The 17,187-nt window shown below is 39.9% G+C and overlaps 1 protein-coding gene across 6 annotated transcripts in view; it reads left to right on the forward strand.

Annotated features, from left to right (window-relative positions):
• mef2d (myocyte enhancer factor 2d) overlaps positions 1–17,187 on the forward strand; it is a 102,296-nt gene that overhangs the window by 31,883 nt on the left and 53,226 nt on the right. For all 6 annotated transcript variants that reach the window (XM_039619386.1, XM_039619388.1, XM_039619390.1 and 3 more), the window contains exons 2-3: positions 5,524–5,912; positions 14,794–14,997. In XM_039619386.1, the coding sequence (XP_039475320.1) occupies positions 5,859–5,912; positions 14,794–14,997 (258 nt within the window). In that variant the 5' untranslated portion in view covers positions 5,524–5,858. The remainder of the gene's footprint in view (positions 1–5,523; positions 5,913–14,793; positions 14,998–17,187) is intronic.

Consider the following 17,187-nt stretch of genomic DNA (forward strand, 5'->3'; position numbering starts at 1 on the left):
ATTTGCTTATATTTATATCATGACAAACGGTCACTGTTACTGATAGTGCACTTTAGCTTAGCTTCCTTTAGAGGACCATGTATCTTTTTGCCAGTGTCTGCAAAAACCAACAGGTTTGCTGGTTTTGTTCTTTTAACATAGCTGTACCACAGAGAGTAATTTCTGATACCTAGCTTTCTACTCATTTTTTTTCTTTTCAAGTTTAGTTGTATGAGGTACTCACTTATAGTCAGCATGTTATGCATAGTAAATGGGGGGCTGGCACATCACCAGCCACCATTTGCCACCATTTCTGACAGGAGGGAAAACTTCTTTTAGGACCAAAAGACAAAACATTTGACATCATTTGACCAGACAGTCCTGTCTGACACAAACTGACTATCAATCCCAGCATCAGTAAGAGATATCGAAGTGTAATTTGAATTGAATCTTTTACACTATTTAAAATTTGTGTTTCTTGACTGTGGCTTTAAAACACCCGGTACTTTTCCACTTTATGTTGTTAGCCAGAAGTCACATGAACCTCCCCAAAGTGCCAGCTACATCAACATTGGTAAACAGCAGCCGGTGATTCATGGGGCATTTTTTGGATTATGTATTCTTCACTTAAATGCCACTGGCTGGTGATTGTGTACCTCAGTTCAGGGTCACTGTCTGTTGTCTGAAAAAGACATTTTTAAGCAACTTAAATGGATGCTTTTTCTCGGCAATAAGCGAGTTTATTGCCTCAGTAATTTTCTTTGAACAACTGCGTGAACATTGTGCCAGTGTTGTTGGTTTTCTTTTTATTTTACTTGGTCCTTAAGTTGGGAACGGCCTGTTTTTACAGCTTATTTTATTTTCTGTGTTGAATTTGTTCTGGGTGTGCATTTTTGTGATGGTTTAACTCCTGGATTTGTGTCAGTTTTTTCATACTTGTATAACCATTAAACGTTATACGTCTGCTGGGTATTTAAATTGACCCTCATTACAATTGGTATACGCACATAGATATAGGTTTCAGACAATTCCCATGACATTGGCAGCTTTCCGTCCATTAAGCTCTAGAAACTGATTTTAGTCTCGGTTGGTGTAATCATAGCTTGGGCTCGAATGGACAGCGCATAGTGGGCGTCTGCAGTGGAGCTGGTTGCGATCAGCTTTAGCAGATGTTGGTGCTGAGTGGGAAAAGTAATGGATTTCTCTGTAGTCCTTTGGCAAGGCTCCAACAGCCCAGAACCATCTTCACCACCACCACCACCACTACTCCTCCCCCTGACGGCCAGCCCTCTACCGCTGACTGTTATCTCTTTGCTCCAGGCTGCTCCACTGCCACTTTACACACCAGGACGGTAAAGAATGGACATACAGGAAAACACACATAAACACACACCAGCACACAGACAGATAATACTCAGGCCTGACCAATATAGACCCGCTATTGTTGTACTGGAGATTTATCATATGGGCATACTCTTAACCGTCCCCCCAAAAATGTTTTAATCTTAATGACTAATGTATTTTCTGTTCATTATGAGCGAGTAAACATTCATCAGCTTAAAAATCATTAGGGGAAAAAATGCTCATAACTTTAGAACTTTTCTAAGAATCATCATGTTTCTTTTTAACCAGGCTTATTCTGTCTCAAAATAATTTTTGCAAATTAACTCAGTACAATGATATAAAAGTCTAGTTAGGACAATGTCTAAATTTGCCTTTTCTTACATGCCACGCAGTGTATGTCAGATGCACTCACACTAATGAAAATAGCATATAACACACATTTGTAGTTATTAGTTGACAGTGCAGGTTGCAGTGCGACACTAAAAACCCGTGCCATGAACCCATAACAACAGGGGAAAAAAGCTGAAATAAAGCATTCGTAGTGTATTTTAATTAAAACTGTCCTGTTTCAGGTTTTGTTCTGCTTGAATTATCACTCATTTCTGACCCAAATATCTCACAGTAGCTGTCAGGCTTTAGTGTGCACACACAGAGATGCATCATCATCTGATTACATCATATCGTCCATCGTAAAAGCCAACAGAATGCTGTACTGACAGAGATCATGTTTAACCCAAACACCCTCTTTTCCTGCTACATTTTGTGGCATGCAAGTGTGTCTCTTTCCCTCCAGGTTCTTGCACATTAAGCCCGTAGCAGAAACATTGGTCGTATTGAATCGGAAATATCGAGGGCAGTGTTAGCCTTGGGGGCAGCCAGGCAGGTTGTCAGAAGGAAGGTCAGTAGTTCACAAACCTTTACTGGCTGGGAAAATCTGGATGGCATGCCCTTTAGCAAGTCATTTAACCCCTGATTGCCCAAAGGAAGATTTTTTTTTTTTATTGTCTGACTGTAAAAGACAGTTGCAACAGGAAGCTTCCAGCTACGGCTCTGCATAAAAGTGAAGCAAGTTATTGCAGAATAGAGCATTCTTGTCAACTTTTTCCTCATGAATAAATGTTAAAATCATAATATAGCCCCTGTACCTCGTGGGTTTCCACCCACATCATTGGAATAGAAGATTTGATGCTTTGAAATGTTTAACAGCCATAGCAGTAGATGTCAGGGATGGTGATGCACTGCAACATTTTCTAACCATTCTTTTTATGGACTAATCTTTGTTACAGACTGTCCTAAAGCTGTGACCTGATGTGCCCTCTCTAGAGCTTAGCTGACACATTTCTACAGTAATAGTATTTTTCATTTTTATGCTCTTTATGATGCTCTCTTAAGGCTCTTTAATATGATGACCAGATTCTCTTTCAGATGGCTTGCTTTTCTGCATTGTGCCTTTTTTGTCTGTCTGAAACAGCACATTATAATGGATTCCATTTTTTTTTTAATTGTCAGATATTTTGAGGCTGCTGGTTTTTTGTTATATACTATAGAATGTAGTGTGCATCTTCAAAGGACACTGAAGACAACCCCAAACTGATGTAAGTAAGATGAACAGAAAGGAACTGACATCTTCTACAAATACTTTTTTTCATTTCTAGATTTCTTGTGTGGTAGGGCATCTCTGCTTTGGTACAAAGTGTATGAAAACATCTCGCATTAGAAGCCACAGAGCCTTATCAACTTTAGATAAATTGGGTAATCTGAAGAGATGATGAATTTTTCATGAAACCTGAACAGCTCATATTTGTGCTTAAAAACTATAGAAATGTAGCGCAGCTGTACTTTCAATGATTGCAGTTTCCTTAAAAGTTCTATATTCCTTTTATTCAGTTTTCCTAACTCCAACCATAATAAATTGTTAAAGACTAGCCTTTCAATGCCCTCTTGGGGAATAAAGCATATAAACGCATTAGGCGTTCCCCAGGGTGCTAATCTGGGTCCACGGTAGATTCCTAATTATCAGTGTTTATCTTTTCATTGTCCAGAGCCTCTCTATCACTGGTGTCTGCTCAGTGAAGTAACAGACACACTCCAGGCTCTCCGCTTCCCATGTGAGAGCAGAGATTCTGCCTGACATCAGACATGGGAAGCGAGCTGCAGCAGCATGAAGGGTAAAAGGTCGAGACTTGACCACCCCAGGCAGATAAAGCAGCCTTTTCATGTGTGATCAGCCCACAGCCTAAAGACAAATCCCTCAGTTTGCTGCCTTTGAACTTCACTGCAACTGCAGTAAGTCCCCTACTCGCTCTGTGGCTGACAAAGGCTCTATGAGAGAATGAACGCACACCCTATTATTTTATTAAAATATTTCACCACCACTTCTTTACTTTCCTTCATTTGAGGGTGAATGAAAGGAATGAATGTGCAACATAAAGAAATGCCTGCTCTTTCCAGGAGTACACTAATTAGGTGATCCAGGTAGAATTCATTATCCTTTGCTAGTTTTCCTATTAAATTGGTGCTACTGAAAATGGAGACAATGAGGATGAACGAAAGCGGATGAGATGGATTTTTATAAAATAATTTTGTTTAAGGGGCTGGAACCAAATATGTGAAAGATCTTGCCAGTATAATACATTCAGTTCCTGCAGCTCACTGTAGATGCTCAGTGTAAAAAATCGGGCCCAGGCAGCCTCCAGTTCTCCATCAAGCCTTTTTACAAAGCAATTATGACATTCATAACACTCTTTCTTCAGCCCCCTTCCACTCTTTCCCATCAGTGCATAATTCATAGGCAACTCATCTCCAAAGCTAAGCCAATTGCATCCTCTCTAAACGAGCATGCAGTGCAGCTCCCACAGCAGCACAAAAGGAATGTCAGTCTCATGACAGACTATTTCACGTTCTTTGTTTCATAAGAATGGATGTAAATAGAGGGCGTTCTTCTGCTGCTGCTCTCCCAGGTAGAGGGAATGCAAACAATGCTGCGGACCTGGTGTCTGTACTTGCTGCTTTCCAGATGATTTAGCTCTGTAATTCTGCCACTTGGCTGCCACTGTCTCTGTGTGTGTGTGCACGCACGTGCAAGCTGTGCTGTGTGTCCACACAATCTGTATGTGTATATATATAGAGTGCTATTTTTAAAGATGAACCGTAAATAGTAGTAACAGGGCCTAAAACGGTCTTTGCCTCTGTTGCCATTCCTGGGCTGCTGCTGTCTCATTCATTCATGAGTTTGCATGAATTTGCAGAAACACTCTGGGCTTTCTCGCTCTGACTTGCCCTTTTAAAATATGGACTTCGTAATGTACCCATCCTCTGCTTTTGATCAGGCACCGTAGCGTATCCCAGACCACCCTTATTTCATGGTTAGTTAGACGTATGAGTGAATTAGACACACGTTTTTACACTCGTCATCTTTCGCTGTTCTGCATGGAATTAGGTCAGCATTCAGTTTAGGTAATAAGGCGTAATGATATTAATGGTCAGAAAATGACATTGGCCATCCTGTCTTTTAAATATGAAGTGTCACTGGAGATCTGCCCACTCATTTTCTTTGCAGATGTGTCGGGTATCTTTCGTGAGAAAATCTGTTTGAAAAGACTGAAAATTGCATTTTAACCACATTGATTATTTATATGGATATTTCATGGATTTAAAGGGAGAATAATTTCCTTCAGCATAGTGCAGATCGTCATATTGTCTTGTCACTACTGAGCTTCCTGTAGAGAAATGATCAATGCATAAGACAGTGTTTTGAAAATGGGAAATGAGCAGAATCCACAGACTTGGTGGATTCTCTCTAATGTGCCTCTGATCGGGGATTCACATTCGGCGTGTCAGGCGGCCTGGGCTGGGCAGCCGGTTGCCGTGGGCGACCAGCAGATCAGTGATGTGGCGGTGATGCCTCTAATGAAGCTGACACAGCACAGCCTCCCGACTCGCGGGCCCCTGAGGGCCTCTTGCTCTGCATGTAGAGCCACAAACACTCCCACCCCCCTCACCTACTCTTCATTTCAGCCAAATGTGCTTCTGATTTGATGGTGCCTCAAATGGATTGCTGCATCATTTATTCTCTTGTATATGTTGGGTTTGTAGTAGCTAAATTGGGTCACAGTATACAAACAAAGCCTCGCTCTCTCTGCCCTTTTCAGAATCTCTGTCTCTCTCAGCCTGATAAATGTCTCTTGTGTTGTTTTCCAGGAGCTGCCCAGCTGAGGTGAAGGGGAGGGCAGAAGATCCTAGTTCAGCTTGAGTGTGGATGACCTGCCCCCAGAAACAGGACCATGATCTGAAAAGCGTGCTGTACACAGAGCCCCATTCTTCCTTTCTTCCTTCTCCCTCTTTTTTTGTTTTTGTTATTTTCAATCTTGCTGGTGGAAGCCTCCCTGCCTGGGTGCTTCAAACAGGGTCAGTGTGTACACCGAGGGCAAACTGAAAGCGAATAGAGATTCAAAGAGGAGGAAAAGTAACAGCAGCCATCCGTGACCTCACATCTTGTCACTTTCCCCTAATCCTCCCACTGCAACACCAGAACCATGGGGAGGAAAAAGATCCAGATTCAGAGGATCACTGACGAACGCAACAAACAGGTTAGAACAAATGACCTGAACTGTCATGATATGGAAAGTAGCTCCTGTTAAACTCCTGTTTCAGAAACCATTAGAGAAATTAAAGAACTAAAGTTTTCAACAAAGTTAAAATAAGTAGCTGGATAATTATAAATAGCTGGATTTGTGGATCAGTCCTGTGGTACTTGAAAATGAATCCTGTATTGACCCTGTTTCGTGTGCATGCATAAGGAAATCCCAAACGCCCTTGTAGTGAAGTATATGATAAATGTCATGCAGTGTTAGGTAATCAAGATTTAATATTTTGATTTATTGAATTTTATTAATTTTTTTCAGGAACTTAATTTCGTAAAAACTGGCATAATTATTGTAAGGAACTTGTAATATAAAATGAACACATTAAATAGGTTGTTTGCAAATGTGTTCCATTGCTATAGACATTATGTTGTTCATATAAGAGATGAATTGCACAGCTTATACATTATGATATACATTTATAATAAAGCTGGAACTTGCTGTTTGAAAAAAGGGGTAAGTATGTCTGCACAGACAGCAGTAGATGGCTTTGGTATGTCACCGAGTGGGTATTTCTTCTGCTGATAGCACCACTGTACCACAAGGCAGTTGTATCTGACCCATCTGGAGTGATTGTGGGACAGTTTGTGTCATTACTTTATCTTCTTCGGTCTCAGTTTCTACTTACTTGAGAAACTTGCAGCAGAAAACACAGGCAGCACACAGTCCAGATATTGTTGTTAACTTTGTTAATGCACTCATTAGCTATGCTGTAGCTAAATGGTTACACTGAAGGCTAAAGACAAAATTAACAAGCACACACATATTTGTTTAATTTCTGAGCTAAACTTCACGATCCAGTCGGGAGTGTTAAATGATGCATATATAGCCAGTAGATGCAGGGTTTCACTGAGCTGATTTCTCTGTATAGTTCTCATCTGTTCTGCTCAGATCTAAGAAAGAAATGATCATTTTCACTTTTCCAGCACTGAATTCCATTGTGGTGACAGAATACTTTAGCTCAGGCAATAAGAAATTCCCACAGGGATCCTTTTCGTTTTTCATATGTCCCATGTAGCATGAACAACATAGTTGCAGCTCTCTCAAGAGTGCCACAACAGAACAGTATAATAGCATTGTGTTTTATGAGGCTCATATGTGTCGGGGGGTTTCTCTGACACCTCCCCTTCCTACAGTGGAAAAAGGCAAGAAAAAAAAAAGTATGATATTTCCCCAAAAAACAGACTCAGTCCCTCTGGTTACATCAGTGGCATTGTCAGAGAGGATGAAAGGGTAAATGATCCATCTAAAATGAGTCAACTGGTAAATGGGCTTCGCTCCATTGAGCAGATTGAGTAATGGATTTGACGTGCCCACCTTCAAAAACAGAGAGAGAAGAAAAACAAGATGGAGACAGGCGTAGGGAGAGAAACAAGGTGCCTGACTGAATAAGACCCGAGCAGTGTAAAAGCGAGGTGGCCGTAGGGTTTGGAAAATCATCCTCAGTTTTCTTCTCATCAATCTTAGCAGGTTGCATTTCGATAAAGAAGAGGAAGCAGTGCCTGCAGGGGGTCGGTGAAGTATGATGAGTTGTTATTCATCAGTACACAATTGGACATAAAGGAGGAATGGTTGTAGCTGTTTCTGCTCGAGCAGCCAGTGTTTGTGTCAGGTGTTGAACAGTTTATCAATAAGGTGATGAACTCTGTGGTAATACATGATCATAATGTCACAATCCCAAATTAATCATTGACTGCGATCAAGCGATTTCCTCGCAGAAAATGGTTTCTTAATCACTTTGTCAAACCAGTCAGCGTGATGACATTTTGATGCTCGTATGGAACCAAAGCTGTAGTCAGCATTTACATTTCACCTTCTTTTTTTTGCCCCCTTTTTTCCTGTTTATCTGATGTTCTCAGTGAGAACAATTGACACAGTAAAGCAGGATTCAGTTGTTCTCTCAGTGACATTTAGTGTTTGAGGTGGAACAGACTATGAAATAAGTGGTTTTTAGATGCTTTCTCTGTGTTGCTTCAGCTAATGAACAGTGCAGCTTCTGAAAGGAAATCAAATGAATTTTGGAGTACATGCAGCCCGTCACCCTCCTACATGTTGATTCAGAGATGCTGCCATAAGCTCTGCAAAATAAACAGCGTTCAGAGTGTGGGCCCCGGCTGGAAACATGACAACATCTCAAATACCACATTTCTTACAAAGACAAAGACGCATGAAAAAGAACAGGACTGGTATGTTGGAATGCTTTGATTTAATTGTTTATTTCTTTTTATGGAAGAGTGTTTGTCACATCAAAGATAACACAGAAAGAGTTGACTTTTCATTAACACTGTGACCCATTTTAGCAAGAAGATGTAAGAAGAAGAAAGATTCGCTGCCAGAAATCAAAGAATCCCGAATCGCTAATCAGATTTATGTTAAGCAACAGCTGTAGTGCATAGTGCAATGCAAGAATTACATTCATCATCTGGTTGTTTTGGAAATTAAATTTCAAGGAACAAGAAAACTCACTTAAAACTATTACTCCAGGGATGCTAGTATAAACTATCCACTTAAGATTTATGTTTTTGTTTTGCTAACACTGACCCCAAAGTTAGAGATGATATTTTGATTCTGGTTTTGCATCACATTTTGGGGTAGTTGCTGTCCAGTATACTGCTCCTGCATCTATTTTCCTTAGCTAAGTCTAATGAGTATTGTAGTCGTGCATTTAGTGTCACTATTATTAGTCCATCATACCAAACTGATTGGAGAAAACGTGATTTCACAGACATCTCTGTGATGTGTAGTTTTAAATAATTAGAAGCCCTTGTGCCTCAACTCCCATTTTCTGATAATTCAGATTAGAAACTGTTAAATAAAACATGCATGTACTGTAACCAAATGGGATTTTATCAATTTATGGTTAATTCAGATGATCAACTATTAGACACATCAAAGCACTTCTTTACATTTATGCAAATATTTATGGATTTTAACATTTAAACCAGCTCCTGATACAAATTCAGCATATTGTAATGAGTATTTCTGTATTGTCGTTGAGTCTAAAAGTAAACTAATTTAAGCTTGCCGTGCCATAAAATTTTTATTTTTTTTAACATAGCTGTTAAATTCATTGTAGGCCTGTAGATCAATTAATCGGGGCAATTTCATGCAAAGTGCTGTAGAAAAAAATAAATAGATATGAGTCAGGTTTTAAACTAATCCTCAGCGGCACCCCCAGCCAACTTTACAGCTTTGATGCATTCATTCATAATTCACCTAAAATCCGAACATGAACTTATCAAAGCTAAAGATTGTTGTACAAAGTTGAGCATTTGCTCTTTGCTTCCATCTAGCAAAACATAGAATTCTAAGCCATGTTTCTGAATGTGCATGATCTTTTGCACATGAAAAAAATCTCATGTGCAGTACTTTTTTTTTTTTTTTTATGAGCCTTGAAGCAGCTTTCAATAAATAAGTTTGAAAATATCTGTGAATGGAAAAAGGTAATAGTGCTGAATTTTTTCTTTCACCACTAAATAAGTTGAATTTCAGCATTTCAGCTTATCTAGATTTTTTTCAAGTGTAACCCATCGTTGAAGAATAAAATTCACCTAACTGAAGTAGTTCTAGTTATAGCAAATTTACAGAGTCCACAGGATTCACATTTTAGAACAGATAACTTTTAGTAGTTGTTGGAATATAGTCATACATAATAAAGTATTTAAAAGTCTAACGATTTATGAAGCATTAAGCATTAATGTGTTGTGTGGTGTCCGCAGCGATGTGGACACTGTATCGGCCTGCTCTCTTGAAGTGAGAGCTGATTGTGAAAGCAAAGCTGTCGATTTACCGGTTGATCTCCATTCCTACCCACACCTGTGGCCACAAGCTGTGGGTAGTGACCGAAAAAATGAGATACAAGTAGTGGAAATGAGCTTCCTCAGAAGGGTGTCTGGGCTCTCCCTTACTGATCTCAGTCGTTCAGGGGGGGTTCAGGGCAGAGCTGCTGCTCCTCCATATTAAAAGGAGCCAGATGAGCTGGTTTGGGCATCTGACTAGGAAGCCTCTTAAGGCATCTGTGAGGTGAAATTTTTTTGAGCATGTCCTTCTGGCCAGAGACCCCAGGGGTAGACCCAAGACATGCTTGGGTAGCTTGGAACACTTAGGTCTCCCCTCAAAAAGAGCTAGAGGAGGCTGCAAGAGAAAGAAGCTAAGTGCAAGTTGACACGAGCACTATCAAGAGCAATCTCGATACCATTCGAATTATTCTCCATAGAGTTTCTTATCTTGCATATAAATGCATCTAATGCCACTCTTTTAGACAGCAATTTGTAGCTCTCATTCTGTTCTGTAGTTCATCGTGAACTGTAGTTCAACATGCAGAAAAACCACTGTGCTGAGCTAACCTACGTTGCAAAGCAGATCAAGATTCAATTTTGCACATGCACTGTAACTCCAAACTTCTCTAGACATTATTCAACAGAATAGCACATGAGAAAGCAAATCTCTAACACACTAATATTAGACACTAGATGTTTTTTGTTTTTTTAACCTGTCAGCAATTGCACCGATTTGCACCGATGGCACACAAAGTTGTTTGAAGAATTCGTAGCTAGCAGAAGGGATACTGTGTGTACTGTATCCTGCACACTCTACCAAGGCAGCGTTCTGGCCTAAATCAGTATTTCCAGTAGTAAAAACTCTCTGAAGTGGACTAGCTCCTGCGGTGTGCTGTGGAAAAGCAGAGCTTTGACCAATGTTCCAGCATGATTCTCCCAACATTTTCCAGATTCATATGTGTAAAAAATGAAGGACAATACAGTGTAGCGATACCTTAGGACAAGAGAGACTCTGGAGAAGCAGCTGATTATATTGCTCTTTTGTTTATTTGTAGCACAGTTCTTGGCAATTAAAATATTAGTAGAGGAGCACCTTAATTAAAAGTGAAGAACGGCAATTTACGGGGGGGGGGGTTCTGTCTCTCATTTACACACAACAAATGCAGTTCCAGTAGATACAGTTTTATTTACAATACCTTTGCTATGAATCGCTTAACATTTAAAATAAAAATGGCATGTTGTGGTTCTGTAGATACTTGAAAATCCATACCTGTACTGATTAGTATGGTGAGACCCGGTGTATTTATTTTTTTTATTTTCCCCCAACTGTTCAAACTGTATGTGTGAGTGAGACTCTAAGCTAGCAAATGAAAGAGAAGGTTTTGGCTACAGGAAACAGCAAGAGGAGGTTGTGGTTGTCAGTGGTGGTTTCCTCATCCATCTGCCACACAACCACAACCTCGCCAAGACACACGCACGCACGCACACGCACTCCAATGAAACCACTCGCCCCCTTTCTTTCTTACTCTCCTCACTGAGGATGTCTTATTCTTCAGTTGCCATTGGTTACCTGGCAATTCAGCTCTTAATGTCAATTACCTCCAGCTTGTTTATCCTTTGTGGTAAACAGCAAGATTGAAGCTCAGACCTAAAGTCACTACCCCACTGCCTACTTTTTCTAAGAAAAGAAAAAAGAAAGACGAACAGAGGTTTTGTTTGGGATGTGGGACTGATTTTGTTTGTTTTAAGCACTGGTGGATGACCTTATAATTTTTTTAGGGAGCAGTTGTTGTTTGCAGTGGCTTGTCTCTTCATCACCAACCAGTCTTGTCATCCCGCACAACTGTAATTTCCTCCCTTTCCAACATCGCCACATAATTTATCTGCTCATTCTGTGCGTGTGTGTCTGTGTGTGTGAGACAGAGAGAGAGAAAGAGAGAGAGGGAGAGAGGAAGAGAAGTGGAGAGATATGTAGATAGGCAGAGAGATAAAGATGGGGAGGGGAGGGGGTGTGGGGGGTGAGATGATGGTAGCAGTGTGTGATGAGGTGGGAAATGGGGGGCGGAGGGGAGGAGGGGAGTCGGTTGCCCATGGATACGACCCCGATATAATTTGATTTGTGGCAGCAGGAAGCAATGAGTGAGCGAGTGTGAAGGGAGGGAGGAAGGGAGGATGTGGAAAAAGTGAGAGAGAGAGAAGAGAGGAAGAGAAAACGAGGGCGAGAAAATAAGAGGGGAGAAGGAGGGATGAGGGAGGCTTAAACATGTCGGGTGCAGAAAGGAGCAAGAGATGGAAGAGATGAAGTGATTGTAGGAGAGAACGATGCACAGATTGAAGGTCTCACTTGCTGCTTTTCCTGCTTTCATCCTCAGTGTCTCTATCTTATCTCTACCACTCTATCTGTTCTCTCTTTCTTTCTGTATTCAATTCATTTCAATTATAGTTTCAGTTCAGAACTCAGCTGCCAGCGGAGCAGCCTTCTGCCACAGAAATGTGGCCTCTGTCGATGCAGGTAAACCCTAGAGGCAGTATCAGAATATCATTAATACGTTTATTTGGCGACAGAATGATTATAATACAGTATAATTACCATAAATGGACAAAAAAGCTCAACACTCTCACTCTTAAAAATAAAACCAGAAGATGGTTATTCCATTAGGGTTGCAGTTTTGCTCTTAAAAGCCAAGTAAATGCGATCAAATTTTGATGAAGACTTTTTTGAAGGTCTCGAATATCTGTAAAAAATTGCAGTGAAATCAGTTCAACCTTTGTAAAAACACTTCACTAAATATTAAAAATGTCAGAAAAATCTTGATTTTTTTTTTTCAATTTAAAAGCAAAAAAGTAAACGAATCAGTCCATTACTGAAATTAATGTAAAATAGCTAAAAATCTTCAAGGTCAAACATGTGACTCCCTCTCCCTCAGTAAAAATCACCAATCTCCAGATGTACAGAACAAAAAGCTTTCTAAGAATAAGAATCAAAGATTTAAAGGGAGTTTAAGACTTAAGGTTACATAAGAAAGTGCAGTAAACTGCAGGAAACTTGTAAGCATGCTGCACTTCAGGTCACAGCCACAATCATTGATGTCACAGCAGGTTTTTGGCTTGCACGTCTGATGGAAAATGTGTTGATGTCATTCGTGGGTGTGGCCTGCTTGAAGTGCAGCATGCTTGAAATCTTTCTGCCTCTTCAACACCATCTGTGTACACATTGACTTTTATTTCCATTTCTCCCATATCAAATGCTCGATATTGTAACAGTACCTGAAGCCTTTTCTTCTTTTTCTTCTGCTAATCTTCTTCTCCTTGCGTGTGTTTGTGTTTGTGCAATCCTGTGTGTTTAATCCAAACAAAGCCAAATCTCTCTGGATTGTAAATACCAGTTGGTTATAGCAGGGAAGCGCTTCTAAAGCCAACCGGCAGACAACAAGGGACCCTGTGCTTTAGCAACACTCCCAGTTCTGTTCAGCTTGTTCACAACTGAGGGGGCTTGTACAAGAGTGTGTGTGTGTGTGTGTGTGTGTGTGTGTGTGTGTGTGTGTGTGTGTGTGTGTGTGTGTGTATGTGTGTGTATGTATGCATAAGGGAAAGGGAGAAATAACGTGTGAGAGAAGGAGAGTGCGGAAAAGAGAGCGGGAGAGAGTGTGTGACATAGAAAGAGAGCATGGAAAAGAGCATAACAGAGTGTGAAAGCGACAGAGAGCGAGTGTGACGGGAGAGAAAGGAGTGTACGGACTGAAGTGAAAGTCTGTGCACAAAATACAATCTGAGTACTTGAAAGAGCATGTTTAGACACTCTGTCTAGAAGTCTTTTTTTCCTGAAAATGTCTCTATCTTGTATGTTTAATACACAGTGCTTCCATGCAGTCAGTCTTGCTTTGTCTCAGATAGCCAAACCATACGCTTCAGCGCGCGATTTGTGCCGTGTTTAGCGTCTGGAAGTGCAAAAAGCTCAAATTACACTTTCAGTTTAACTGAGGATAAGCTGGTTTGAATGGCTCTGGTCCAAAATGATATTAAGTCAGGTCTTGAGGGGGAAAAGCTCAACATTTTAGTAAATGTGCGTTTTTACTTTCCTGCCAAGATTGAGAGTCACAGTGAGGTCAGATAATTTACTGTAAAGCTGCAAGTTGTCAGTTTTACTCTTTGGTTTTTCATCAGATAAAACAGGATATAACATGACAATTAGAGAGCTTTAGGGGAGCTTTGACAGATGCTAGCTGTCGCTTATCCTACAGTCATATTTAGTATCAGTTTTACTCTCAGCATTTGACAGATTTCTCAGTGTGTTCCTTTCAGTTTCATCATGCCTTGTGTCTTATTTGCAGATTATAGATTTTTTAATTCTGGTGAACAGATTTTTTATTTATATCTATATGTTTTTATTCAAACACATTCAAAATTTGTTGTATTTAAGCTGAAATAACAAAATTTCTTTCACTTGCTTCGTTTCTTTTATTTATTATTTGTTAAAAAATTGCTGAGGAGAACTTATGTGCACCACCTGCATCCTTTTCAAAATATTGGATTTTGAGATCCCCCATCAAAGGTTTAGTATCTAGTTTGTCTTAGTTATGGTGTGTGATGAAAGAAATATGGTTATCAGCATGTATTTTTCTTTTTTTTTTTTTTGGAAATGGTTGCGACCTGTACATGTTGACATTTTAATTTTGTAAGTGAACATCACTCTAAACAGAACCCGAAGAAAATTTTTGCTCTCATGAAAATTGAAATAGATCTTTTAATAAAAATCTATAATCCGTGGCTTGTTGCCAGATCCACACTCTAGCTCCGTGGCCCACATCCTTCAGGACCAAGAGGCTCCATGAAAACCTTTTTGCCTTAGAACAAGAAATAAAATGTCAGAATATGTAGATAATGCCCTTGTTTTCATTTCAATTTAACTTCATTAACAGAGTGTCGCTTATGATGTTATAAAATTAAAATTACAATTGTTTTAGGAAATTATGAAGAGTTTTTGATAAAAGCTTTACCAAGATTGTGTTAGATCTCTCTCTCAGCTCAGTTTTCTTTTTGGTCATCAGGTGACGTTCACCAAGAGGAAGTTTGGTTTGATGAAGAAGGCCTACGAGCTGAGCGTCCTGTGCGACTGCGAGATTGCTCTCATCATCTTTAACCACTCCAACAAGCTGTTCCAGTATGCCAGCACTGACATGGACAAGGTCTTGCTGAAGTACACCGAGTACAACGAGCCACACGAGAGCCGGACTAACGCTGACATTATCGAGGTAAAGCGTGGAGACGGGAGGGAGGGCAGTGGGTCAAACAGCGGGAAACAACTGCGTCTTTAACACACCTCAAAACCTTTTTAACACAATGACATCCTTAAAAGGTCCACTTTTCCCTCTTCTGATGTTGATCTATACGTTTTCATTCATAGGTGCTTATTTTATTATGCATGAATCTCAGAAAGTTATTCATTGTTTATGCATCCTCCTTCTACATGGTTCTACGGTTGGAACAATAAAGATTAATTCTTGATTAAACCTATTTTATCCTCTACAGAGTCAGATTGTAACCTTTTATTAAGGTCCATTCAATGTATTTTTTTTTCCATTTGATTACCTTTATTTTAATTAATTAATATATTTATTTATTTTAGCAGATGCTAGACTTAAAGTAATCTTGACCTAGATATACTTCCTGACCAAACTGTGTTGCCTTCTGTTGCAATAAGGCTCTGAGTATCATAGTTTATTGTACATTAAGTCATTAAAAGGGGAAGCTGGACATTTTCAGATGTGTATTGATTAACTTTCTTCCGAAGAATAAGATTAGAGATTGATATCACTTTCATGCCTGTTTACTTGTAGGTAGGTTAGAGGCAGAGGGTGATTAAGGTAGCTTAGCTCAAAAAAATCAGCTGATGTGATATTTTACATCTTGTATAATCTATAAAGTAGCCAAAGTCACACTAACCTTCAGTGTTTGCAGCAATCTAACCTTCTTCTAAATTGTTATGCATTATAAATTAGGCTTTAAGAAACTGAAGTGGTTGAACACCACATTTTTAGAGGTGTCATTACATTTTTTTAAAAACTTTTTATAACCCACTGTTATTTCCTTAAATCCCTTGTTACTGAAAAGTAACCATATATTTTAGTATTTCTTTACTATTGCCCAGTTCAGAATTGTGGAGTCCAGTCAGTCCCAGTGCTGTTTATGGTTGGATTCTGGCTTGGTGCCTTTGAGCTTAATGGGAGTAGAGAGATAGGAACAGCTGGGCCTCCCCGTCTTATCCCCCGCCCCCTTAACACTCTGGCTTTGGTCGTATTGTTACCTGGAGACCTCTCTGACAACAACAACAAAACACCAACAAGCCAAAGGACAACGCATGGAACCAGTTGGAAACCACTTCAGCATAAAATGGCCACCAGTTAGAGGAAGAACCTTCTGAAAAAAATAATGTTTGTTCATTTACATATTTACTAGAAGAGAGGTCAACGGTTAGGTCAGCAGAGAAAGTGTGAGGGCAGCCCGTCAGTTGCATTTTTATGGTTTTGTAATAGGAATCCATTTGCTTCCTAACGTCTTTCCTCCCTGTGGGAAAAGGCTTCGCTGGAGCTTGTCAGGCGAACATGGAACATATTCACATGCCTTGCTGACCCTTTTATACATAAGCCCCCTCTCATGAATTCAACACGAGATGGTTAGGTATGATTCAGCGAGCCGTGTACACCGCAGTACAGCACTTACGCTTCATATGGAGCGTTGACTTAAAGCTTTATCTCGCCTGGCTTTGAGGGTTTTTTTCTCACTGAATATTGCTGCAGGAGTTCATGATCAGTCAACCACAAACACTGTCAACATGCAGTCACCGCCATGGCTTTACTGTCATGTTGAATGCTCGAGCTGAATCGTATTTCAAACAACACGCAGCAAAACAGGAAGGTTTCAGAAAATGAGATGGCTAGCTCATGAATGGATTTAGGCCATTATTAGTTGGGCACTAGCATTACCTGATCTGTGTCAACAGCAATTTCCCAATCTGAATTTTTTGTCATATTGCCCTTATAATTTTGGAATAAAACCTTGTGTTGGCAATGATCTGAGAACAAAAAAATAATAGAGTGGGAGTGATTCCCTCTTTTATCAGCTGCTTCTAAATTGCAGAACGTAGTCCTGTAAAATTGAGATTGATCCTACAGCAATAAATATTATTTGCACCCTTTTGTTCTTCACTAGTTTTTGATTCACTACATTTATGAAGTAAGCGATACCAACCTGTGTCCCTGGAGTGCTGAACTTTGACAGCAAATGATGAGTTTTATTTCCCTCTTTCAGGCTATTTCAAATGCGTTATTGGAAGAAACCCACAGGCTGCAAACATTGTTTGATTCGATTTATGAAGCGCTCGGAAGCTCATCTGACCTCTAACTGCTGCTTTAAGGCGTAATTCTTTTCCAAGTTCTCTCAAA

The sequence above is a fragment of the Oreochromis aureus genome, linkage group 11 (genome assembly GCF_013358895.1).
Source record: "Oreochromis aureus strain Israel breed Guangdong linkage group 11, ZZ_aureus, whole genome shotgun sequence".
Taxonomy (NCBI): domain Eukaryota; kingdom Metazoa; phylum Chordata; class Actinopteri; order Cichliformes; family Cichlidae; genus Oreochromis; species Oreochromis aureus.